Source organism: Mustela erminea, chromosome 15, assembly GCF_009829155.1.
Source record: "Mustela erminea isolate mMusErm1 chromosome 15, mMusErm1.Pri, whole genome shotgun sequence".
NCBI classification, from domain to species: domain Eukaryota; kingdom Metazoa; phylum Chordata; class Mammalia; order Carnivora; family Mustelidae; genus Mustela; species Mustela erminea.
In genome coordinates, this window is record NC_045628.1 from 35,169,682 (window position 1) to 35,197,405 (window position 27,724).

Here is a 27,724-nt window from a genome sequence, read left to right on the forward strand (position 1 = left end):
GTGGAGGTAATGCCCCAAGCCCTACCCAGGAACGGAGCCTGTGCTGGGAGGCATAGGATTCCCTATAGAAAATTTGGAGTTTGCTTCGAAGCTGGGTGGGATTATGCCTTGGTCAGCTATTATTACTTCCTGCCTGTGGCTTCCGAATATGGCAGGTATTGGGTGAGTGGCGGTTTAAGGAAATGTGAGAAACGAGAATGGGAAGGGCAGATTTTCAGCACTTAATTCCAATTTTTTTTTCCAATTTCTGAATCTGGAATTTAAAATGAGGAAACTATAGTTTAGCATTTCAAACTATTTCAGAGTTTATTAAAGTTGTGCATGCAATTCCAAAATAAAATTAGTATTTCAGGGCTCAATATCTTCTCCTCCTCCTCTCATTAGCATAGTAATTTGACATTTTTAAAAAAGGTAATATTTTCTAAAACATGTGTAAACATTTAACGTGGTGTTTTGGTATATGTGATATATATCGAATCCCTATTTTGGAGGACTGATAGGAGTAGTGAAAAAGTAATATAAATTATTTCTTAGTGTATTAAAATACACTGGCTAACCAGGCCAAACAACTGTGTAAACTTCAGCTGTCTTTGTAGAAGTTTATCTACTTTTTGGCAACAATCAGTTTTCTGAATTCTTATTACTCTGAAAAGCCTCCTGATGTAACTGGTGGGCCCCCAAAAGTTTAGCATCAACTTAGACAAATTAGTCAGTGGTACCATATTTCTCTGTAGATATTTCCAGTAACTTCTGACACTAAACTTCAAAAAGTTTAGAGAATTAAAATGACAAAGAGAAATGTGATAATCATTTCAGCACCAAAATGGCAGAATTTCATTGTGAAATTTCCCAACACGGTGAACCTGATGCTAATAATTTACTTTTTAAATATGCCCAATGCTAAAGCATTGTTTCTATATTGTGATGTTAATAAACATGTGCAGGCAGGATTAAAGCCTAATTATTTAAGATTCCTAGAGATACAAACAGAGAACAAACTTGACCTATGCTCAAATCATATGTTGGTCAAGAATCCTTGAAAAAAAAAATAGCTCCATGCAACAAGTTAGAAAGGGAAGAAAGAGAAGGAAAGAAGGCAAAGAGGAAGAGAGTCAGTCTAAACTCAGCCTAGTATTTTTAAGCACAGCTTAAAAATAGCACCCTTTCTGCCTTTACAAGTCAACTAGTGAGCTTGTTTTGTTCTTTTCATTATTTACAAAACACATTTGTACTGACAAACTGAAAAGGACTTTCCCCAAATACACTGGAGCTTCTCAAATATGAAAGAAAATGTGTTACTCAACTAACACACTGGCAATTAGCTTTGGGTCTTATAGGATGCGAGGATAGTTGTTTTCTGTGCAAGACAGGTGAATTAATTACAGAGTTTTAAGTAAGAAAAAATTCAGTGTTTTCTTGTTTTCCACTTTCTAAATCTTCCAGGATGTCCGATCTCCTTAAAGTCTCCAGGTAAAATAAGCATTTCTGACCTGCCTTTGAGGTGAAAGTGAAGTTATTCTGAACGATCCACATCGTGGCAAGCATTTCTTTCCACAATCTATCAGGAAATAAGAAACTGAATACAGAGGATTCCATTATTCTTAAGTGACTTCAGACTGACTTTCCCCCCACAATTTGAAAGCTGTCCTGGAATTTCCACTATCTTTAAGCTAACAAATCGCTAACAAATAATCTAATACATAGAGTAAAACAATCAGATGCAGAAAACGTAGGCTTTGCTTACATGTGAGTCTTCCTGAAAATAATTTCTTAATAATCATCAAGTGAGGGGATGTGTTTTCATTTGTATCTTATTGCAAAAATGAGCGGAGATGTATCCTAAATCCTTGAAGGAGAGCTCAGAGCGCTCTGACTCCTCTTTAAGTTGGCAGGCGATTGCTTAGAAGGTTTTGGAAAAAAAAATTACGAGTCGTCGCGGACGAAAGGGAATATTAGACATGCAACCTAACGGTAGTAGAAGAAGAGAAGTAGATCATCTCCCTCTGCTTTTCCGATCGCCACTTCTGTGTCCCCGGCTTTTCCTCTCCGTCCCTCGCATAGTTTCTTCCTTATCCCCCCCTCCCCTCCTCCTTTGCTCCCTCACTCGCTTTCCGTCTGTGTCTCGCGCTCTCGGAGTGTCTGCTCCGAGTTCCTGGTTGGATAATTTGGGTTAATACTAGTGAGTGAGGTTTTTGCGGCTTCAAAGGGTATTTCAAGTTTCCGGAGCTCCTCCCCTCTGCACCGTGTGACAACAACAACTCGTCCAGCCGGCAGCCTGCACTTTTCAGCTCATTTTCTCTCTGTCATTCCCCTCTCAATCTTTGATCAATGTACTTGCCAGGGAGAACCCAAGTCCTTCAAACCTCCTCCTTTTCACCTTCATCCTTAACTTTGTGCTAGAGCGGGACCCACACAACAACAGCCGACCCTCCCCGCCCCCGCCCCCCCCCAAACCAGCCCCCGATCCCAGCCCCCGGAGAGGACTCGCATTTCGACTTGCGGGACACTTTTGTGCGTTTCTCTCCAGAGCGCCTCTCGCGCTCGCCCCTCCTGCGCTCGCTCTTTCTTACCCTCACCTCCTTTTTATCCCCCTTTCTCTCCCTTTCTCCTTCTCGTTCTCCCCTCGAGTTGTTGTTCTTGTTGCCCCCTAGCTCCTTCTCCCCCCTTTTCCCCCTTCCCCTCCCCGGGGTGTGTGGCAACTTTTCCCCTCGCTTCTCCTTCTCCTGTTTCCCCTTATATGTGACCATGGCAGTGCCGGCGGCTTTGATCCCTCCGACCCAGCTGGTCCCCCCTCAACCCCCGATCTCCACGTCTGCTTCCTCCTCCGGCACCACCACCTCCACCTCCTCGGCGACCTCGTCTCCGGCTCCGTCCATCGGGCCCCCGGCGTCCTCAGGGCCAACTCTGTTCCGGCCGGAGCCCATCGCTTCGGCGGCGGCGGCGGCGGCGGCGGCGGCGGCGGCCACAGTCACCTCCACCGGCGGCGGCGGCGCGGGCAACGGAGGCGGCGGCGGCGGCGGCGGCGGCAGCAACTGCAACCCCAGCCTGGCGACCGCGAGCAGCGGCGGCGGCAGCGGCGGCGGCGGCGGCGGCGGCATTAGCGCTGGCGGCGGCGGCGCCTCCAGCACCCCCATCAACGCGAGCACCGGCAGCAGCAGCAGCAGCAGCAGTAGCAGCAGCAGTAGCAGCAGCAGCAGCAGCAGCAGCAGCAGCAGTAGCAGCAGCAGCTGCGGCCCCCTCCCCGGGAAACCCGTGTACTCGACCCCGTCCCCAGTGGAAAACACCCCTCAGAATAATGAGTGCAAAATGGTGGATCTGAGGGGGGCCAAAGTGGCTTCCTTCACGGTGGAGGGCTGCGAGCTGATCTGCCTGCCCCAGGCTTTCGACCTGTTCCTGAAGCACTTGGTGGGGGGCTTGCACACGGTCTACACCAAGCTGAAGCGGCTGGAGATCACGCCGGTGGTGTGCAATGTGGAACAGGTTCGCATCCTGAGGGGACTGGGCGCCATCCAGCCCGGAGTGAACCGCTGCAAACTCATCTCCAGGAAGGACTTCGAGACCCTCTACAATGACTGCACCAACGCAAGGTAAAGAGCGGGGGCAGCCCCGCCGCCCGCGGTCCCTTCCCTCCCGCCTCCTCACCCTTCCCTCGCTCCCTTCCTGTTGCCGCTGGCTCCGCGCGCCCGCGAGCCGCGCGCCCTGGAGAGCACGGCCCTCTCCTCCCTTTCCTCGAGGCTCGCCAGCTGCTCCCGACCTACTGAGAAGTTGGCACCTCACCCTGCCCAGATCTCGCTCTTCCGCCCGGTCCGCACCTTGCTCGCCTGGGCTCAAGGGCTTGGCCGCTGGGGGACGCGGGAACCCCAAAGCCTCGGGACGGAGGGGGAGGGAAGGAGGAGGTCGGTGCGTTTCCAGGAGCCACGACCCCTTCCTGGGCCGCGCGGGCGCCTGGAGACCCCTCTCAACCGCGGCTGCCCGCGTGTGTGCTCCTTCGAGCCCGGGTTCCACCGCGAGCCCAGGGGCACCGGTGGGGCTCTTCGGCGGCGCCGAGCCGCGTCCCGGGGGCGGGGAGAGGTCGTGACCCTGACCGCAGGGTTCGGGAGCTGGAGTTCGCGTCCCGGGTGAGGGGCCCGCAAGGAAGCCGCGGGAGTGGGCCCCTTCGGGGTCGGGAGGGGAAAGACCTCCGAGGCCGAGAGGCCCGGGGCAATCCCGAGGGACCCACAGCAGGCTCAGCCCCAAAACCCTGAGGGGAAGCCCGCTGAGGGGAGGGGTCTGTGTGTGCGCGCACGTGTGCGTGTGTCCGCCTGTGAGCTTGTGCAAAGAAGATAAAGGGGTACGTTAGCCCCGGGGCAGATGCAGGGAACCGGCAGGTTTCCTTCTGTAGGGGGAGGTGACCGGGTCCCTGAGACTCTTGGAAGCTGAACTGGAGAGATGAGGAAAGAAGACTATAGCGCACACTCTCGTTCTCCAAACTGGTTTTCTTTTTCCTTTTTTTTTTTTTTTCCTCCCTCTTCTTCTTCTCCCCCTTCCCCCCCCCCCCCTTTTTTAAGGTTAGCTCACGCAATGAACAGGTGCAAGCTTTGCACTGGGATGTTCTGCAGACCTGTATGCCCTTTGCCGTGGCTACCACAGCCGGGCAAAGCGCGCGAACCCTGGAGGCGGGGGGACCCGGTGTCTGGCTGGACCGGTTTTATGCTAATGAACGATCACTGGGGGGAGGATCTACCGAGAGGGGGCGGGAGTGGGGTAACTTGTCAGTTTCTCGGGGTGGAAGATCCTTCCACCCGCCTTAACAGTTCCGCCTCGTACCCGGTTCGAAGCAGAGGGAAAAGTTGAGAAGCCGGGAGAGAGAGAGTAGGGAAAGTTGGATACTAGAAGCGGGCGCGTGGGAACTGCGCGCAAAATTTGCGCAGACACTTCGGTACCTTCCAAACTAGTTTTAAGACTGCGAGAAGGAACGGAGTTTTACTCTCTTAGGGTGGGTGTCCACTGGTAGTGCTAGGGAAACTGAGGTGGGAAGGAATGAGAGGTAGAAAGAGACCAGAAGGAAGCAGGGTGAAAAGTCCCTAGCCGTTTCTTCCTTGGGAGACTTCTGATTAGTGCCCAGGGAAGGCTGTAGGACGGAAAAGGCTTCAACTCCAACCCTGCAAATGACTTATTCTGACCCAACCAGAAACTCTTTTCCTTGTTTGCCACTTTTTGCATGGGAGCATGGGTGTGGGTCTGGGTTTAGAACCTCCATTTCTATTATTTTTGGGTGAATGCTGAGAGCGTGCATGTGTGTAGGCGCGCGCACGTGCCCAAGAGTATGGACAGGTGGCAGTAAAGATTGAGGGGTAATCTTGATCACTAAACGTCATTTACTGAGATAATTGGAGTTCTTGGACGTCCAGACGATAAAATATTTGCCAACAATCTATTGTTAAAACTACTGGGATCAGGGTAGAAAATTGTTACAGAGTTGTTACAAAGAATGCTACTAGAAATTTGAAGCCAGTTCAGATAGGATTGTTATAAAATTGTCTACCTATCCAGTAAATTGGGGAAGAGCTACTGTTTTTCTCTTTAGTAATCAGACCACTTTGCTCTTGAAATCTCTTTGTGTGTTTCTTACAGTACATACTGTACTTGATAATTAATGATCATTTCACATAACACAAAAAAAATTGTTAGAGAAAACTTCCTTCAATGACAGCAACGCTATAATCAACGTAAAGCAGGTAGTGTTACATCTTTTACAATTATTCCCTTAATTTTTTTTTCCTGAAATTTTTGCTTAGAGTTTGGAACTGAAGTCCTCACTATATGGTTGGAGAATATTCCTAAAAGTTATTAACAAAAATGTTTTAATTAGTTTCTTTTCCCCTGCAGTTAGCAGTAGCTCTGGAGTTTAAACTTTCACAGAAAGATAAGTCCAATGGAACTGTTTTATCCTTTCAAAAATATTTCATCACTACTTTAATTATATTTCCATCACCTGATCATAATACTTTACAATTTATTGTGTTATTCTGAAACTCAGTTTCAGGTTATTTTTAAGTTAAATGTACGTTTGTTGATTTCATCTTGCATTTTGGTCTTTTATCAACTACAAGGCTTACTCAAACCTATATACATGCAAATACTGCAGTCATTAACCTTAGAAAATGTGTAACTGGAGATCTCTACCTAGGTTTTCCTAACTCTGCCACTGACTAAAAAATAGAAAACTTATCATTGAACTCTATCTCACCAAAACATACTGTGTACATTGTAGTATATTATTATTTTAATGATAATTACAAGTGTTACTGTCTTATTTCTTAACTTTGAAAGCCATACCTACAATATCTTTTATCTTGAATTTACAAAACTAGAATTCCTTTTTCCATTCAAGTCCAGTTTACGCCTTTGCTGTTAAGATCCCTTTTTCATTCACCTAGGTATATTGATTCCTTTCATTCTGGTTTCTTTCTCCTCTGGCTATTAAAGAGACTATCTGAAGGAATAATTTATGCAGAAGATAAGACAACTGAGCAGAAAGGCAAACTATATAAAATGCTATATACATAGTGTGCAAGAAACATCAAATATTAGCACTCTCATCTTTTCACAGAACATATATCTAATTCTGTCTCGTAATAGCATTTAGATACCAGAGAATCTGAGAAACCAAAATGATGTTAAGGGAAAAAAAGGTTCATAACTTGCTCAAAGTGGCTCAGTAAGTTGGTGACAAACCTTAGAGTGAATTTAATTTGCTTGAGGCTATTGCATCAGTATGCTATCTATAAAAACTAGAATAAATGTTGAAGCCATCTGTCACTTCCACAAGGAGATGAAACAGAGACTATCACCTGCTTGATAGTAAAGCTAAAAGTAAGAGTCTGAAAAATGAGAGAAAATGTCAGGAAATATGTTTATAAAAGTTGTCAAAGGACAAAGTCTGATTCTGATCAGTTTCCTTCAATTATTATTTTTAAACTAAACATTAGTTGCATGATCTTGGCTGGTGCAACAGAGGTCACTTAATTAACTGGTAACCAGTAAACAACAACAAAAAAAGAAAAGTAATTATGTACATGGTCAAGTCTGTGTTTGTATGAGTCAGTAGCTTGTTTGTAGATTTGGGATTAGGATTCAATTTTCTGTGAATTCAGGTAATAAAAAGTGACTCTGCTGTATTTTGTCATCTAAAATTTTTATTTTTTGAATATTGCCAGAAGGTGATTTTTGTCTCAGGATCTTTCAGACCAGATTTGGGTCTTATGTAGCCCTGGATTTGTGCAGTTTTTAACTTAAATAGATTCCAGTTAATTTCATCAGACATTTTATATGCATATAGATATATTTGCAAACAGTATTCTTTTGTCTTAAAAGTCAATACCATCCATGGACAGCAAATTGAAAGACTTTTCAAGTCTTTTTTCTTTTCTAGGAGTGATATATGGAGGCAATTTTAATACAAGAAGTATAAAATATTTTCCAATTCTTGGTTCTGTTTTTTGTCAGGACTTTTAATAAAGATGGCAAACTGAACCAGTCTATAGTTACTGAACATTTCCCCCGTTACATGTTTTTCAATGGCACGGACTTCTGCATTTCTGCATTGGTAATAGAAAGTTTCAACACACATACAGATTCACTTCTAACAGATAATTACAATGCTTGGCACAGATAAATTAAAAATTACTTCAAATGAAGAGAGACTATGCTTTTGAAGTTTTTGTATTACAGCCGATTAATGGCTCCTATAAAGTCAAATGTTTCATTTTATAACATTTCCTAAAGACTATGACATAATTAGAAGAGTAAGGCCTAAAAGTATGAAAGTTTAAGTTTGGTTCCACCACTTATTTCTGAATATTTTTAAAAGGTTTGTCTATTACAGTTTAATAACTAATACATAAATAACATCTAAGGCTATTCTCACCTAAGATTTACTTTGGTCTATCAAATTATTCTGCATTCATGCAAATTCTTGAATTATTTGAGTATTTTTCAAACCTGTTGTTTTCTTGGAGTTAGTCTCCAATAATACATACAGTCATTATTGTAAAGAGTGCCCAGTTATGAGGACGGTTTACTTTCTGAACTGCAAATATGTCTAGTTAATGTTCTGAGATACTTATTTTGATTTGCACATAGGATATTTTATTTTGTGAAGCTACAAAGATTATGTAAAATAAACAGACTATTTTGTTTCAGAGTTCCCTTCCTTACATAAATTTTTTGTATCCCATTTAATACAGAATTTGTAAATCTTCGTCTTGTTAGTCCAAATCTGCTTTTATTTTTTGTTTAATCTACATTTCACGGAAGTTGCATATAAATTACTGAGACCAATATTAGCCACTCTCCTTCTGCCTCAGTACCTCCCCCAACCTCCTGAGATGTGACACCCAATATTGATTAAAGTCTTGGCTGGATTTGAGCATAAATCACTCTACTCTTTGGTGATTTACCATGTGTGATTCACCAGCATACGAAAACATAATATGCTTTATTGTTTCTCATTTGATGTTTTGTTTTTGAAATGTAAGTAGCATTTGTAAATTAGCTTAATGTGCAACGAAGTAGTTGTTATTTTAGGAACAATTTGTGCTTTGACTATCAATTAGTATTATTTTATCTTTCCAAGTTATTTTACTGAATTGTTTCATACAATTGCCTTTGTTAATCAGGTAAAATAATCATTTAAATTGCATTGTATTAGCAACACAGAACCCATGTATTGCAAAATACAATAAGAAATGCAACTCTCACAGGTTGTAAACTGTTTCCCTTTGAATTGTTGAAGAAATTAGTTTGAAGTAAGCCTTCTAAATAGGTACAGGTGAGTCTTCTAGATTTCACTAAGAATTTTGATTTTAAGGGTTTTGTTACTTGGTTCTTAAAAAAGTTAGAGCTGGGCTGAATTTTATCTTTTAAGAATTTCATTTTCAGATTGTTTACAAAATGTCATATTTAAGTATAGGCCTTTAAAATGACAAGGGAATGTAAAAAAGTTGATATTAACTATTTGGGTATTTAAATATGTAACAAAGGTAAAATTTTATCACTTTATGTTTGAATTGTTTTAAAAGACTAGAATGACCTTACCAGGTATCACCATGTGCCATTCTCTTAACTACTGAGTTACTGCATTGTGATTGGTCAGTTATATATTTACATATATATGTGTGTGTGTTAGTGTGTGTGTGTGTATTATTGTTTAAATGTTACAACTTAAAAATTTTAGCTAAGAATATATTAAAAATACATTTATATTTATATATTTAGGCTTTGAGACTGCATTAAGGGACCTCTTTTCTATTATGTTTGTTATGTTCAGTAGTTTATTTTTTAATGAAGAAAACCCTGAGTTAAAAGCCCACCAAATGTGGCTCAGATAAGTGTTATAAAAGACTCTGATCTTCACATTTATGTGTTTCAAGCATGGCAGAGACTCTGTGAGCCCACATTGTGCTCAAATTCCTTTACTTTTCTTCTTCTCAGTTTGTCTGAAGTGTTTCCAGTCAAAAGTAATTTTTTGCTACAGTGACTGTCGTTTAAAGTAATTTTTAATTGTTGATACATGCTTTTTTTTAAGTATATTTGGTCCAGTAATTAGTTGTTATTAGATTAACTGTTGGGTCACTTTATTTTGATGTACCTACTTACTTTGCGAAGGTTTCTAAGACTTTTTTAGAGTGTATGTATTATAGCTCATAATTAACTTTATATTTAAATGTACAAATAACTATGAACAGATTTTCTATCCACTCAGTATAAATTAGGCAATCAATCAATGAAATCTTATTATTTTTCAAAGTGATGATAGAATTAAAATTAGTTGACTAAAATAGCAGATAACTGTCAATTTATATATGTAGTCATGTATACATATAAATATAAATTTATATATATGTATATATATATACATATATATATATAATCATATGAAGAGAATAATTTAAATCACTACTTGATCCAAAATCAGGGACCTTGAATGAAGTACACTTGAAATTTCTTGTGTATTCTGGCTTGGATTTACTTTATATGCTAAGAGGATTCTAATTCACCCATTTAAACAAATTCATCTGTAGATTTTTCTAAATTGCATATTGAAGTGGCCAATGACTGAATTTTGTTAAAGGTGTGGCCCTGTTGCTTTCTGATTCAAATTAGCTTGGAGCTTGGCCAGGATATCAAGCTGGGATTCTTTTACACATTTAAATGTACGTGACTTGAGTGAAAGTTGTCAAAGACAACTTACTAAACTGGAAAACTCACTATATCATTATTTAACTGCTCTTATAATTTTGTGCTTATAAGTGTATTGATGTGTCTAATACTATGCAGCATAGCAACACACTGAATAGCTACCTGCTTTAAAAAAAAAGTTTTAGAGAGCAGTGATTTAAAAAGAAGACAGCTTAGCTAAAGCATCTAAAACATATTATTATATGAGATGAATATAATACCTGGAATGCATGGCATGTTTCTAGGAGGAAGTCAAAACTATTTACTATGATCTGCAGAACATAAATGCAATTTAATGTAAGGAGACTTATAATAATCCTGCAGTGGATTTTGAAGGTAGTATATGTTTGACCAAAAAAAAAAAAAAAAAAAAAAAGGATATGCTTTTCAGGCATGATTTTCACAAAGCAATAATGAAATAGGCAACTAAGTATATTGGTTATTTCTGGTTAGTAACACTGAAGAATTGAGGAATGTTTTCTTTCCTTAGAATAAATGAATGGAGATGTAAACAAAGTATTAGAAAGTCACAGTGTATCAAATGTTTCTAAGTAATTAGATTGCTCTTCTGTCACAACAGGAAAAAAATAATACTTTCCTTCAAGGACAAGCAAAACATTCAGGAAAGTAAGAGTACTAGTTGAAAGAGAATTATTTTATGGATGCACAAAAAGAATTCGCAGTAAATACTTGCTAATTCAATTTAAGGGATACTGGCCATTGCTTAAGGAAAGATAATGAAAATAAATCTCTAGAATATGTTAATCAAGAAATACTTTATTATATTCACATATGAAGCAAAGTATTTTGTTAAAATCTTAAACTGATTGTATTCTGAAATTTTATTAATAGCAACAGTAAATGAACTGTATTATTCATAGCCTTATATTATGTATGAACAAAGCAAATGACTGAAGGTGTAACAAATCTTTGAACACATCACAGCTCTGCAGAAATATACTGTTATATTCAAAAGTGTTAATTCCCGTTCTATACTTAAAATATCTTGGAAATAATACTTATTTCTTGAGTTAGGCAATTTGTAGTTTAATAGGGCCTTTGGATTTTGAATGAATAATTTAGAACACTTTTAATTGTCCTATTACCAGTCACACATTTTATACTAAGATAGATGTCCTTCTGTATGCAACAAGTGTAAAATTTTAACAGTATTTTAGTTGTCTTTGTGATGGATATCTTTTTTTATATTAACCTAGCCCATTTGTAGTGTATGATTTTATTCTTAAATAATTATAATACCTTTGTTAGAAAAGCTTTTACGTATATGTATATGTGTGTATGTATTCTCTCTCTCTTTCACACACATACACACACACACACACACACAGGCTCACACGCGCACACGTGTGCACGCACACACACACACAGACCTGTAGGATGTAGGGCCAGAGGACAACCACCTTACCAAAAAATGGACTTTAATTTTCCTTTCCATAATTTCTTAAAATATAAAATAACACTGAAAAAGAGATTCTACTTTACTGAATGACAACAGAAAATATATTTAAAAATAATTTTAGCATAAAAGAAGTAATTTATACATAAGTATTTTAAAACATAATTATGAACAATGTTACATGGTTATTAGGACAGTGATTAAAAACCTACTTTAATTTTCCTATACCTTTATGTTTATGATAACTAAAATGTACTTTTAATTCTCTATGGAAAATATTTATATCAGAGAATTATCCTACTTGTATGAAACAGATACTGAGCTATTAGGTACTAGAGTCTGTACATTATGGAATAACAGTTAATGTGCTTGATGTCATTGCTCCATTTCTATTATTAGTTTATTTCATTGCCGCTTGCACTTTGGAGCAAGCATATTCTCTGAAATCAGTGGATAAAGGATAGGAAAACAATTTCATAACTTAAAAACATGATTGCTCTTCTAAAAGCTTTGCCATCAATGAGATGAGTTAGGAATGAGGTCAATAGGTTAATCTACAGGTCCACATAAGAAGATGTGTATTGCCACTTCTTGCAGTGGACCGTAATTGTCTTTGAAAACACCTGGTAGAGGTCCAGTTAAATTGAAATCAATTACTTTCTCAATCATTCCATGGCATTTGTCAAGTCATTACATCATTGGTAAAAGTGCAAGAATGCATGGATTATTATTTTTTTTTGTAAAGTAGAAAAGAGGTTATAAAACAGTGACTACTTAAAAGATTCTGCCTCATCTAAAGCCTGTGAAATTAAAAAAAAAAACTTGCACGTAATAAATGCAAAATGACGTTTGGTAAGAAGTTCGTCTTTGCATTTTGTTATCTAAAAACATATTCCATACCACTTTTTGCATTATCAGATATTCATATATATTTATAAGTAAGTAAAATGGTTTCAAAATATTTTGACTTGTGAGCTCTGACACCTTTATTCCTACCCTCCCAAAACCTTCTGACTGTGCATATTGTAATCAAAGATGAATATATGTCTGCTGTTCATTTATTTTTTTTCTTTACACCAGTGATAGTACATGCAGATTTGAACTTGTAGCCAGCAACAGTGCTTCCATGCTTCAAATTGCCAAAAGACCCCCAGGGATAGAAACTTGACCTGCTTTTATGAAACCATAGAATTACATTTATACAAGTTACCCCATGGGAAAGGAATGAACTGATCCCAATTCAAACCTTAATATTGGAGCCTTCTGGGTCAAATTTGATTTTTCTTTCTGTTAACACCTGTTTGGCTACCAAATTTAGTAACTGTATATTCTTAGGAATTTTTAAAAATATCATTCATAAGTGATACTTCGCGGGTAAGCCAAAGTGCCATCAAAATTTTACAACTATTTAAGTTTTCACAAGGGATAAAGATGTTACTTTTTAAAACAAAATATCTACCTTTTAAATATACATTCTAGATATAAGTAGTTTAAACATAGATTTGGACATTTATTTTGTATTTTTTATTAATTTCCCTCCACTAAAGAATCAGTCCAAGTAGGGGAGGAAACTTTGTTAGTGACTTGTTCCCTGTGGTAACATTTCAGAATAAGGATTTTCAATCGATATATTTAATTTTCTTAGACTCAGATTTTAAGAGGTTATATTCCATATTTTATTTTTTTGTTGGACTATATGAAGGGGTTTCCAGAAAGCTGCTTTTGCCACTAATGGTAACATATGAAGGTGGTCAGTGATAAATTGGATACATAAAAGCTATTTCTGTTTTAGTTGGATGTACTTTAGTGATATGGATGGGCCCAAGTTGAAAAACTTAAGTTAATCATGTGTTCAAAATAAAGAGGAATTTAGATGTGTAATAGTTTGCTTAATCTCTATGATATGAAAATGCTATATCACATTTATACAAATGGATAATGAATATAAATGGGTAGATTTATAATATCTCTTCGCTTATAACTGATGGTATCATTTAGACTACAGACATACTTCTCCACATAGAATGACTTGTTCTCTTTCTTATATACATAAAAACACTTCATAAAAGGTAAAGCAACACACATACATTTATACCCCTACTTAAATATCTGCTGTTACAATTATGATGATTGAATAATTCACAATAGGATTTTAGAACCAAGGTTAAGATGTTCCTTTCCCAATTCAAATTAAAAAGAATTTTAAGGACTTTTTACTTCTTTTTTCACTTAACATTGATAAAACCATTTGGATGATTGCTTATTTTCCTGCAAGAACCAAACATAAAAATTCCTAGTAAGAATGCTTAAAACAAATCAGTTCTTAGCATAAGGAAAAAAACCTTGAAATCTCCAATAGAAAGGTATACTACTTGCCTTACTATCGTTAAGTCATGATTATCAAGGAGAAAATATTTAGAGTTTTAAACTTATACGTTGTTTTTTTTCTTTTCTACTGGCTGTTATGTTGCAAAAAAACTTGCTTTCACAAGCTAACATTTTTCTGCATTGTCTTGACACATGAATGAAGCTGAAAAATTAAATCAATTATTTGGATGTTCCCTAAGATCACTTTGATGCCATATTTATAAAATATCAACATTTGATTTAATATTTAATTTGGAAGTTTGACCCAACTAGTTTGATGTTGATTTAACATGGCTCTTGGTCTTCACTTTCCCTTACTGTGATGAAAGGAAGGGAAGGAGGTAGGTCACATGACCCAACTACATTATGCTGTTCTTACAAAGAATCTAGTTCAGGAGAGGCAACCTATTCTGACTTTTGTAATGATGATAATATGAAGTTTCTATGACCTTTTCTGTCTTCCAGCGGCACTTTGCTGCTCTATTTCCAATAATGATTGATGGTATATCACGTGAACTGTAAAACAAAACCAAACAATTAACCTTAAAAAATCTTGCTATAATATGCATGAAAGATGGAACTTTTATATTTTAGATAATTCTTTATGAGTGGAGTAATCCTTGATATTGGTACAAGATTCTACATCATACTGAATATAGGAAGCCTTCCAACACTAAAAAAAATTACATCTTCTTAAATATCTTTGTCATCTAAATTATCCACATAATAATCCTGCTACTTTTTTTTTTTTAGAAACTCTAGTGAAATTGTGCATGAAAATATAAACAGTTATCATGAAATTTACCTATTAGCATCTAGCCAAAAACAGAACAAACTGGGGTTTTAGCTGTTGAGATTCAAGTCAGATTCCCCAATTTCAACAGTAAGAAAATATAATATTTTCAGATGTATTTTGTTCCAAGTTTAGGAAATAAAATTTAAAATGGTATATTTGATCTAGAGTAACTTCTAGCTCTTTCTTTTGGGGAGTAGGTTAAATAAGGGTCCATGACAGGGATGCTGTTTGTTTTTCACAAAAGTTGTTTGTGATTTCAGGTACTCTTGGGAAATCTCTTGATCAGATTCACATCTGTTCCTGTCAAAGTGGGTGCTAAGATACCGGTCACCCAGCAACCATGTCCAAGAGGGAATTGGGCCGATAATAACTTCAAAAAGGAATGACAGATGCTAGATTAGGATGAAAGACAAAACGCATGAAAAATGAGCTTGTTAGAATCAAAAATTTGTTCAAGCACCTTTATGCAAATTAAATGAATATTGAATATTTGCATGCAGTAATTTCTACTTTTTCATTTGATTGAAAAGAAAAGAATAGTGCATTTAAACTCACAAATGTGATTTCTTTCTTTTGCACTCATCAGCATACAAAGCCAAATCTCTTTTTAAAAAATCAGATTAGCCACCTGGGTTCTTATATCTGTGCTAAGTATGTTACAGTGTTTTTCTTATAACAATAGTACTCTTTGGGACAACTTAGTTTATCTAGTTGTTTTCATAATAAACAGTCTTGTATGAATTAAGATTATTTTAGATGAATATAAATCCATTTCTTGAGAAAGCATTTTAAAAGTAACCTTATCCTATTGTCCTTGAAATTGGTTAATGTACATTAATAAAAGATCACTCAAGATGAGTTCACACCAAAAGCACAGGCTTCTCATTGACTGGTTAAATAACAATGCATTAAAGTCAAGCAGGGTAGCATCCATGAAATGAAAAGTAGACAGAAAGATCTTTCAACATTTAAGATGCTTTTTGATATGTTACTAGTTTTTCTATTGAATTGTTCACATACTAATCAGAATTTAGAAGGGCCTGATAAAGTGTAGTGATTGAGAGACGTTTCTGAGTCTTGGTTTAGCAGTGTCTAATGTGGTCACGTAGAGAAATTGATTTTCTTCAGAAATTAATTAATTTTTCATATCGCCCTAAGCTGCAGTTAAAAAGAGTGCATACTTGTCTGTTTTTTCCAGAAATATTGCCTAATCATATTAATACCATTGCCCCAAGGATGAAAAGATAATTGTACAAATGCATTTGGAAATATGTATCACTGAGTATTTATGATTAAATTATGCAAATGACCCAGCTCTCATCCTTTCCAGACCCAGATTGTCTAATTAGGATTGATATGCTGAATAGATGTTCCAGAATTTGAATACAAGCATGTCCAAGGAGCAGAAAATTGGAAATGACAAGGCTGAAATCCAAAGAAAAGTGTCTTTCGTTTCTATACTTTGTTAATGTGCTGTTAGCAGTTGAAGGTTTTTTTCAGTCCCTTTGGCTATTTTGTGACTCATATGTCCTATTAGAAACAAGTATGCAAAATGAATTGAACTTTAGCAAATAGCGTTTCATTTCTACTTGGTGCTTATTTAAAAATAATAATCTCCTGGCCATTCAAAGAGAACATCACTATTAAGTTGCTTCCAACAATAGAAACTTGCTCTTAATTGAGTGACTTTTTTTTCAAAAACTTCCTCCTTAGTTGGTTTCATAACTTTATTTCAAAACTTGCTCTCCAAACTTAGCGGTATACGAACCAAGGCGGTATTTTCCAGGATAAGCTTTCTTGAATCCACAGTCCACTCATTTATTTATTTGTTTACTGAAATACCTATCTTTTTTTATATTGGGAGAAAGTTGTTGAAGCAACAGTTCTGATTATGACAAAAAAAAAAAAAAAGCAGCTCTTTAAACATAACAATGTTTGAATTTGAGGTCCTCAGCAGGCTTTCTCCCTCACTGATTACATTCATTCATCTTAGATGGAGGGGTGGCCATGTGGGGCTAGGAAGGGACTGAACTGTCAGGGCTCCGGCTTTTGTTAAGCAGCGGGTAGTCACTGCCTCTGAACTGGCCTGGCTCCTGCTTTCCATCTGCAAGATGATGGATTGCTATGTTTAATACATTTCAGCTTTTGTCTGTCATAGTGTGGACAGACAGTACTATCAGTGATTTCAACAGCGATTAGGGAACCTTTTCAAACCACTCCTATTGGCCAGACAGCTTCCAGGAGTGTCTGATGAAATGCACTCATTGGCACTCTCACCGTGTAAAATGTGTACCTTAACTAGGCAGAGATTGTCACTCACCGTTTAAACCCATGCAGAACCCACAGAGAATTTTACTAGATTACATATCCGTTTCAGAAAAGAATTACAGGAGACAATATTGTAAGAACATTTTGGGTCTCCAGCTAAAATATTCATCCCAAGTGGTCCCAAGTTAGAATAAATTTGAACTCTTTAAATAGTAACAACACGTGCTTAAATGGCAGAACTGTATCCCGTAGACCATGATGTCACTTGTTGTCCCCATCAATACTGAGCTGTTTAGCTATATTGGGAGGATAGAATGTGAGGACTGTGTAAAAGCAGTAAGACATGACATGGCATGTGCTATGCTGGGATTTGTTGAGCTGTGGGTGCTTTGTGGTTCACAAGTCCAGAGAGTGAATGATTTCAACAACCAGAAAGCCACTATGTACCAGCTCAGTATTTTCCCTTGAGGGTCTTACTCTATTTATAAAACTGGTGCTAAGAAAATACAATTAATTAAAGGAAAAGAAAATATTCTGTTAAGTCATTAATAACATAAGCAAGGTTTTATTTGGAGAATGGGATTTGTATCTGAATAAAATGAATTTTACTAATTGTCTTATAGCATCCTAAATGTAATTAATTTATAATGTACATTTTAAATGTATTATAAACATGGCATTTTAATTCTCTCAATAAGTAGGTAATTATCAAATACTAATCCAGCCAAAGTTTTGAAACAAAAATCCAAATCAAGAGAAGCCACCCACTTTCAACTAATCTCTTCTAATAGGGAAGATGAAAGAAAAAGTTCTGGTAGGTAATAGCAAAGATCCAATGAAAAAAGAACTCCAGATCCCAGACTATATTTTCCTTTAGTGATATGGTTCTTATGCTGCAATAATTTTACCCAAGATCCCTCCAGTAAAGGTTTTTTGGTTTTTAATATGTGATTACAAATATGCAAACACACACATCACACCACAAATACACACATACACACACACCATATTTCTTTTGAACTAGTTCAAGAGCTAAATGTGCTGGCATTTTAGCATTGCTGATTTAGTAATAAGGACAGGTGGTGCTCTACCTCCTGGGAGAGTTATAAAAACATTCATATATTTTGCAAATTATTTTGTTCTTTGTTTTATTTTAAGCCCTGTTTTATTGAAACAGTGTTCAGCTTAAAAAATGTACATTCATTCAGCATATTCTAAAGGAGTCATTTGTCAGAGTTAATCAAAGGTAGAGTTCATGGTATGCTTTTGTACAGAAATTACATCACTGGGCTTAAGTAAATCTGGATTTCTTAATCAAAGCTATTCACAATTTATATAGCACATATGTGGTGAAATAATGTACTACCCCTCAACATTTTTTGTACTGCATAATCATGCTAATGTGTGGCTGTCAAATCTTCAACTGTAGAGTATTGCGCATTCATTTATTGCATCTATAGTGTGGGTGGGGGGCAGGCAGGGAAGTGGCAGAATGCTTATTCTTTTAGAAAAAGAAGAGGTGTAGGGGGCAGCTATTATCCTATGAAATCACTGTGATGTGCAGAATCTCTATTAAGTCAAAGGCAAATGCATGGTTGAGGCTACTAGAGTTAAGATTCCTGGATTTGAGCTCTCAGCAGCAGAATGAATGGAAGGAAACCGAGGTGTCAAGTCAATATTCTGTTCTAAAGTAGAATTGATTCATGGAATGGCACTACCTTAACTATTTGTTCATCAATTTTAAGGAGGTCAGTAGAGACTCAGATAAAGGACCTGGCTGGGGGGATACACTTTAAAGAGAGGAAAGGAATGCTTGTACCATATATAACCTGTAGACATTTCCTCCAAAATATATTATAGAAAATATAACTTCATAAATTTACATGTGTATTTTACCCATAGGTGAATCTTTTGGGGCTATTCAGAATTTGATCTTGTGTAACACTGAGACTCTAATTGTGTGTGTGTGTGGGTGTGCGTGTGTGCACGCGGGAATCTCCATGTGTACACGATAGGTTGCCAACCCTTGTTATGCACATGGTTGGTCTTATGTTTAGTTAAACACCATAATTACAAGGTAATACAAGTCATTCGTCTTATGGTGGTTAAATAAAGAAACAAAAACGTGTGCTAGAAATGAAATGAATGAGTTTCTCATGAAGCTAAATGAACAAGTTTGCTGTCTACAAATGTCTCAGAGTGAAAGGAGTATTAGAATCCCCTTTAATCTGTCCTTCCACCTCTAGTCATGGTGTGAACTCACTGTCTTCTGTATGTGTGCACAGCAGCCTTGCTCTTAGCTGTTACTGTTTGGTAGATCCATTGACCAGGGGAAGTAAAGAGTGAGGCCAGCAGGTTCAACTTCCTATTTCTCAGTAGCTTCCTATAATGATTCTACCTCTAATGAGGTGAATTACTACTGCATGAAAAAGGAGAAAAAAGGGTTTTGGCCATCTTAGGTAATAAATCACATTGACTGCATGGCTGATCAGATCAATTGTGCATAAATCAGTGCCTTAAAGAGTCTTAAACTAAGATTCTACCAAAGACCAATTGATCTACTGGCTTGTGTAACGGCGTGGTCTCTTGCCTATAGCAAACTGAACAGGAGTCCACAATATCGAGACTGTTAATATGCTGTCAAATGTTGAAATGAATGTTTTCAGAGCTCAGTGGCGTGGCGGTGACAAGTAAAACAGTTGTGGCTGTGTTGAGTCAACTGACAGATACATTTTTGTCTTCTCTAGTTCACTTTTGTTCATTAGGTTAGCCAAAAAAGGTTAATTCTCGAGACATACATGAAAATTCAGCTGTGAAGGCTTTATTAACAAACATGACTTGGGAGGACTGTTTCCCCACAAAAATATTTTCATATTATTTCCAAAAGAAAGCATGAATATCCAAGAGAAGTATTTCATGACCACAATAGTTGTAGATTTGAGATTTGCTCATCTATAGACAACTTGAAGTCATGAGAACAATCAGGAAACTTGATTTCAACTTCTGGTGATATCAGTTACTTGCTGAGAGATGTTGGATTAGTCCGCTGGGACCTCCATATGGTCAAGTGTAAAGTAGGGGTAATGAAGATAAATTTTCTGTTTATTTCAAAAGAAGGTTGTGAGAATAGAAATGTGGTAATAGTTATTTGAAAGCACTTCAGAAATGGTAAGGTACTTTTTAAGAGTTGTTATCTCTTCAGAATTCTCAATTACTTTTTTTATTGAGATATAATCTACGTATAACATCCTATAAGTTTAAAGTGCACAATTATCTACTTCAAAGTTGCTAAGATACTAGACCTTAAATGTTCTCACCCAATTATGTTTTTAAACTCCTTTTACCAGAACTGCTTACAAAAGTATAAAGAAAAATCTACTTTGGTTCTTTCTATCAAACTTTTCACCTCTTTTTAAGGAAGTAACGGTGAAGTCATAACAATTCAAACAAAGAATTTGTGAATTTTGAAAAAGTACAAAGTTTTTTTGTAATATAATATTATTAAAATTTTATTGGCATTGACTTTCAAATAATGTTTAACATGGTTAAATCTTGGGACGCCTGGGTGGCTCAGTGGGTTAAGCCTCTGCCTTCGGCTCAGGTCATGATCCCAGGGTCCTGCTTCCTCTCTCTCTCTGCCTGCTTCTCTGCCTACTTGTGATCTCTGTCTGTCAAAAAAATAAATAAAATCTTAAAAAAAAAAAGGTTAAATCTTTGAAAAGCAAGAAAAGACAAAATACAGCCATAGCATATGAAAGGATAACTTACCTTATTCTGCAGATATGAGATTCAATATCTCTAGTAACTGCCATGCAATTCTCTGAGAAAGCAGAGATTCCAAAGGAGTTTATATCAGGGTTTTTTTGTTGTTGTTGTTGTTTGTTTTTATTCTTTCCTCTTCCCTTATGCCAAAGCAGGTACTACTGAAACTTTGATTTCTTTTTAGCTTGGCTAAGCATTCTAATATAGTTACGTCTCTAAGATTTTCTTAAACCAAATCTATAATTTATAATTACTCTTTACCAAACATCTCAAAATTCCCCAAATGATTATGTTGTCTAGTCACCTGTTTTGAAAATAAATTTAAGATGACATTCAAGCACCTTAACATAAAATTTGGTGTCTGCCAAGTTTTTGTGAACTCATCAATATAATATAATGTTCCCTATTTCAGAATACCATTGTTCTGCTTTTGTTTGTAGATTTATGACAATGTCTTGACATTTTTGTAAATTATGTAACAGACATTGTTTCTCCCTTGTTATATTGTGAAATTTAGTAGGTTGTCGAAATTGGATCTGATTGATTTTCTCCTTGGCATTTGTCTACAAAAGCATTTCATGTCTAAAATTCACGAAGGAGGAGAAATCCAGGTAGATTTGTTTTGCTGCAGTTTTCCTTTATTTAGCCAAAGTTTTAAAATATTTGAGATCAACTGTTAACAGTTTTAAATATTGCTATAGAGGTTTTTGCTGATAGAGGATAGTCTGACTATTTCTTGAACTCTTTAATTAACTTGAAAACTTGAGTAAGCTTAATTTCTGGTGAGTAATAATTACCTCCCTGGGATTATTATAGAGGATTATGTTGCATCTATTGTTGTTAAAACTTTCAGGTATTTTTCTGGCATAGGGTAGACACTCATTATAAGTGTAATTGGCTTTGTAAAAGAATTTTTGTTTGCATAGTACTGAATTATAATAAAATATTCTTATGATATTCTTAATTTTAGAGCACTTTTGATTATGATCAAGAAATTAAAGCATGAACAGAAATGTTTCAGATTTTTATGTAGAAATAAAAAATAACAAAATGAAAGTATAGTTAACATTAGGTCTTAAAAATATTAAGAAGTATCTTTACTTCCACAATGCATCCCATGTTCTCATAGTACATAAAGCACATGTATTTGAACTTTGTATATGTTACACACATAATTTCATAAGATTGAGATTTTATCTTTATGTCAATTATTAATTAATGTTTATCAGATTAACTATGAAAGGTAACCAAATACATAATTTTTGAAGTACCTGAAATTCTAATTGAGTGGCCAGACTGAAAGTAAGAGTATATACATCTGCTGTTCAAAAACACCACCAATGACAAGAATTACAGCTACCATTATTTGTGATTATTATTTGTTAGAGATAGGTGTGTTCGGTATAAGATCTCTTTCTGTTCCACTCCCTAGAGCAGCCAGAAGAGGCAGGTTCTGTATGGTTTTAAAGAATGATAAGAGCACTGAGGGTGAGAATAGTTAAATTAATTTGCTCATGATTACACAGCTCGTGCATAGCAATTGAAGGGAATAGAAGTGAACAATTTAATTCTAGAACTTTATTTTCTATGTTGTGTTTTTTTATTCAAATAATAGCTAGCCAATGACTCTAGTGTAGATTATATTTGAAGATTACAGATTATTTGGAAAAAAAGTGCTAATACACATTTCTTAAAAATATTCAAGTTGTATGAGTGTCTTCATGTGTTAGTAGCAATTTAACAATTTTCTAGGAAAACTTTAAAATTATTTATAATTCTAAGACTTATAGAAACAATTTTACATTGAAGATGTAGAATAAGCCAGTCATAATTTATTTCTTCATGAGAAATGAAGAAGTGACATTAAGTTTTATATCCATTAACATTATAGATTAATTCCCATCATCTCTTTAAGATCTAGAAACCTATTGTATGCTCTTCCAAGTACAAAAGTATATTCTCTTACTCCCTTTTATGTCTCCAATCTTGTCACAATGTATTTTTAAAATTCATAAGTTCATTATCATCAAAGGGAAACTTACCAAATAACAAGCTATGTAGTAAGGTCAAATTTTACTCATAAGATAAAATTTAAAACAATTGCAGTATTAACTTATTAAACTAATTCATGCCTTCAGACCAATGGTTATTGGTGGGGGAGAAAGAAATATGTAAGAATAATTGGGTTATAATCTATTTTAATTCCAGTCCTTTCCTGACAGAGTCTTATTCACTCTCTATTCCTGTTTTACAGTCCCACTGAGTACTATTGTCAGAGTAAGCCAGTCTTATTACTTAAAGGTAATCATTCCTAGTAGTTACAAATAGATAATTTTTAAAAGCTGGAAATTCATTCATCTGGGTGAATAGTTGGGATTTAAACTCTAGTTGTGTAATACAAAGCCTACCATTGGCAGAGTTTTACCAATCACTTCCTGGTTTTAAACTGGAAAGTCGCCATGGAAAGTTTGGGGTTCGGTCAGTTTTCCTTCACATGTGTTTTGGAATAAGCTTCATCATCCCATCTCAATTACCCACCTGGATGCCTTCCTCTGTCCAGGTAGCTTGCTATTCTTTTTGATCCTTAGATCTTTAATTTTTTTTTTCCTCAGCAGTAAAGGTACTTTGATATTTTGGCGTCCTCACACTACATATGAAGAACTTGTTGTTTATCAGATTGGCATATTTCTGTGATGTGCAAATTCCTTGGTAGGCTGGGTATGTGCGTCACTTTGCTCGTTTTTATTTATTCACTTTAATCAAGTGTGGGAAATAATGTTTTTTTAATCAGGTAATTATTATGTGTGGAAAGTGATGGAACTCTTATTCTAGGATATCTACAGTGAAGGTAAGGAATTAATTGTGGTAGAGCTAAATATGTTGAATTTTTCTATTAATGTTTAGTGTCCCATCAGAGTCTCGCACGTTGAAAAATTGCATAAATTGAGACAAAAAGGTATCACTTATCACTGATTCAGGCAAGAAGGTATATAGTGTTTACATATAATGTTTAGCAATGATTCCTGTGTTTTTAATGGTTGTTTGATGAATTACATCAACTGTGTGTTGAAAACGTGGCATGTGCCTTGATGGTTCTAAAGATTCGCAGAGTTCATTGGTGGACTAATTACAGTGCCTTTCATTTGCCACCTTTCTACCCCTGCCTTGGTTGCCTGTTCAGGATGATTTGAACAAAGCTATTTCAAACTAACAATATTATGTGAAAGAAGTAAATTCATGGAAAATCTCAGTAGTTCTGCTTTAAAATGATAATTTAGGGGCACGTGGGTAGTGCAGTCGGTTAAGTATCTGACGCTTGGTTTCCGCTCAGGTCATGATCTCAGGGTCATGGGATTGAGCCCCAGGTCCGAGTTCATGCTCAGCGCAAAGTCTGCTTAAGATTCTCTGTCTCTCTCCCTTTCCCCCTCCCTCCCCCAATAAGTAAATAAATAAATCCTTTTAAAAAATGATAATTTTAAGCACACCCAAACCACTCCATTTAAAATTTTATTTGTTCATGTTCTTGGGAGTGTCGAACCTACTTCTTCCTTTGTAACTTTCAGCGCTAAGAGTCAGGTGAGGAGGGGCCCCTGGGTGGCCCAGTGGGTTAAAGCCTCTGCCTATGGCTCTGGTCATGATCCCAGGGTCCTGGGATTCTCTGCTCATCGGGGAGCCTGCTTCCCCTTCTCTCTCTGCCTGCCTCTCTGCCTACGTGTGATCTCTGTCTGTCAAATAAATAAATAAAATCTTAAAAAAAAATAAAAGATGCAGGTGAGGGACTTTTCTGTGAAAAGACAAGGATGTGCTGAAGGAAACAGTCCCATTTTCACTTCCTCTAGAGACTCTTGTCTTAAAGATCTAGGTTTGTCCTTTTTCTCCTATGAAGTTTGATTTTTTGCATTTATGACTTCCCTAGGGCAACTGTCATACCGCTTTGCAAACAGTATGCCCCTTTAAATCTTTATAAGGAATAAGTGTATCAGGTTTAAGCAATGCACAGAGCTGCCTGAGTCCCTTCACAACACATGTACTTTTCCAAATGACTCCAATACAGTGCATGGCCCATGGACATTTTCTTTGGTTCAATATGCTATCTCATCCAGGTGCTCGGCAATTGGGTGTTGGTATATATTATATTGAAACTGAACAGTATCTTCATTGGTCTGTGTCTAATGAATAAAGCTTTCTTTAAAAAATGTAAATTTCGGGGCACTTGGGTGGCTCAGTGGGTTAAGCCTCTGCCTTCAGCTCAGGCCATGATCTCAGGGTCCTGGAATAGAGCACCGCATCAGGCTCTCTGCTCAGCAGGGAGCCTGCTTCCCCCCTCCCTCTGCCTGCCTCTCTGCCTGCTTATGATCTCTCTCTGTCAAATAGATGAATAAAATCTTTGAGAAAAAAAAAGTAAATTTCACTCTAGTGTAGCAAATTCGGAATTTAGAGTACTGTTGTTTTTTCGAAATAGAAGAGAGTCGTAGAAGCATCATGCCTATACTTTAAATCAATTTCAGGTAATGTAGGACAATTAAAAAGGAGCCATACACATTTTTTCATAGTGTAGTAGTTTTAATATCGAAAGGATAGATGTGCTTCTAACCCACTAACCATGAAATGTTATCAAAAATTAAGAATCTCTTTAAATGTTATGTCTCACTTAAACCTTACCTTGTTAGCCAGTGTTCTAACAAGACACCCCAGAAGTCCTCCACAAGTCAGAATAGATAGATAGCTTTTGACTGGGAGATCACTTTTCAACCTGTTATCAACCATATTGAGTATACTGAAGGAGAAATACTTTCAAATTTAACTTTGAATAATGGGTGAGTATATCCAAGTATCTCCTGTTCTGTTTTGTTGTGGTTTTTTTTCTCATCTCCACCAACAATTCCTCATAATTTTTCAATTCTTTATCATCTTACTTTCAAGTCTCGTTGGAATTCATGCTCTCCTTCTGCTTCTCACTTTGCTCCACTATCAGCGTCCTCCATGTAATTTGCACCATGGGATGGTTTTTCCTTTTCTGTTATCAGTATTATATTTTGTGCACTTCAGAAACTAACTTGAATACATTTCTTATTTCATGCAATCCTCATAATAGTCCTATTTCCCATTTACAGAGGAGGGCGCTGAGTTACAGAGACGTTAAATAAATCATCCAAGGCAGTGGTGTTCAATGGAGTTGACCTCAGAACCTACCCTCTGTACAACTCCCCTGCACTCCTACCCTGGGACAGGTGCAAAAACCCATCTGAGCTTCAGTTTTCTCACTTGCCAGTGAAGGTGCCTAACACCTACACAGCAAGATGAGGATTTAAGGAAAGGAAATCAACAAAGGAAAGTTAGGGGCACCTGGGTAGCTCATTCAGTTTAGCATCTGCCTTTGGCTCAGATCATGATCCAGGGGTCCTGGGGTGAAGACCCTCATCAGGCTCCCTGTTCAGCAGAAAGTCTGCTTTTCTCTCTCCCTCTGCGTCTCCCCGCTGCTTGTGTTCTCAATTGCTCTTTCTAATGAATTAATAAAAAATCTTAAAAAAAAAAAAAAGAAAGTAAAATGTCCTAGAAATCACAAACTATATAGAGGTTTAATAGGAATTCAATAAAAGTCCTGTACCATTTTCCTTTTCCCTGTGTTCCAAATTGTACTTGAGAAAGAGAAGTCAAGAATTAACACCTACTGTTAGTCAGTAGAAAAACCATGGTGTCCAGCTTGCGACCATAGTTTGGTTTCCCATTCCTGAACATTTCAGTCCTACTCAGTAGCAATACTTGTTTGTCTCCGATGTCACAAACAGATGTGTTTGTTTAAGTGAGACAACCACCGTCCAGAGCAGACCCCAGGCTGGCAGCTGTAACTAAATTTAATTTTCACCCACATTTCACAGCTTATTCAGGGTGAGAAGTGCTTTCGTTGAAGCATCCTTCCAGTGGACTAAGAAAAATGGGGATATCCTGTCACCGACTGAGAGCTTAAACTTTCGGGTTTTGCTAGAGATAAAATTCAAGAAGAAATTGCTTTCTCACTAGAATTCTGTTTTTAATGTTCTATTTTGAGTTGCTGCACCATACATATAAATATTACTTTATTACATTAATGCTCTTAGAAGCCTGTGAGGAAAATAGTGCAGCACATAGAAGGCAGATACGTGAGACAAAAAAGACATAAACACAGTGGCTTAATATTTCCAAACATTGTCTAGTTTAAAAATCTTGTGATTTCATGACATCCACATATTTTGAGTTTCAGGAAACATTATGGCTTTCTGTAAAATGAAGACCCTGGAAGATTATGAAGATTACCCTGGAAGCCTTCGAAAATCTGCTGTAAAATATTGCCTTCAGTATAGAGGGCAACTGTGCCTCCATAATCTAGACGTAGGCTAAGATTTCTTTGCGCATTCTCCCTTAATTTTACACATGCTCTTTATCTTTTTTAAGACAGAAAGAAAAGTGATAAACTCTTCCTTCAAGTCTATAAATCACCTCTCTCTTGAAATCCAAGCATAAAGACATGAACATGAAGAAAATTAGAATCAAATTTATCTGCTCAGATATTGGTATGGCCTTTAGAACTTTACTGTGTTCTTTTTACATACTTTATTGGCTTGCTCTATTTTCGTTTTATCTCTTTCTTCTCCCTTTATTCATTTTGCATCATTCACTGTTCTCTACCCTATTTTGGTAGTTTTAGCAAAGGATACATCTATATTCATGATTTTAAGCCTTCTGAAATTAAAACAAAATAAGCAGATATAAATGTGCAAATGCCTCAAAATCACAATTAAAAAAAAAAAAAAAAGACTCATCATTTCCAGGGGTTATAGATTGGCCTGGCTGGAGATTGGGATATTCTTGTTAATCAAGGGTGGGAGATTAGGATGCAAATATAGATATTGGCA

At 37.0% G+C, this 27,724-nt stretch overlaps 1 protein-coding gene across 2 annotated transcripts in view; it reads left to right on the forward strand.

The window, feature by feature from the left end:
• The first annotated feature begins 1,975 nt into the window (after window positions 1–1,975).
• DACH1 (dachshund family transcription factor 1) overlaps window positions 1,976–27,724 on the forward strand; it is a 425,210-nt gene continuing 399,461 nt past the window's right edge. The window contains exon 1 of one of the 2 annotated variants that reach the window (XM_032315182.1): window positions 1,976–3,587. In XM_032315182.1, the coding sequence (XP_032171073.1) occupies window positions 2,746–3,587 (842 nt within the window). In that variant the 5' untranslated portion in view covers window positions 1,976–2,745. The remainder of the gene's footprint in view (window positions 3,588–27,724) is intronic. The other variant, XM_032315183.1, reaches the window with a different exon arrangement.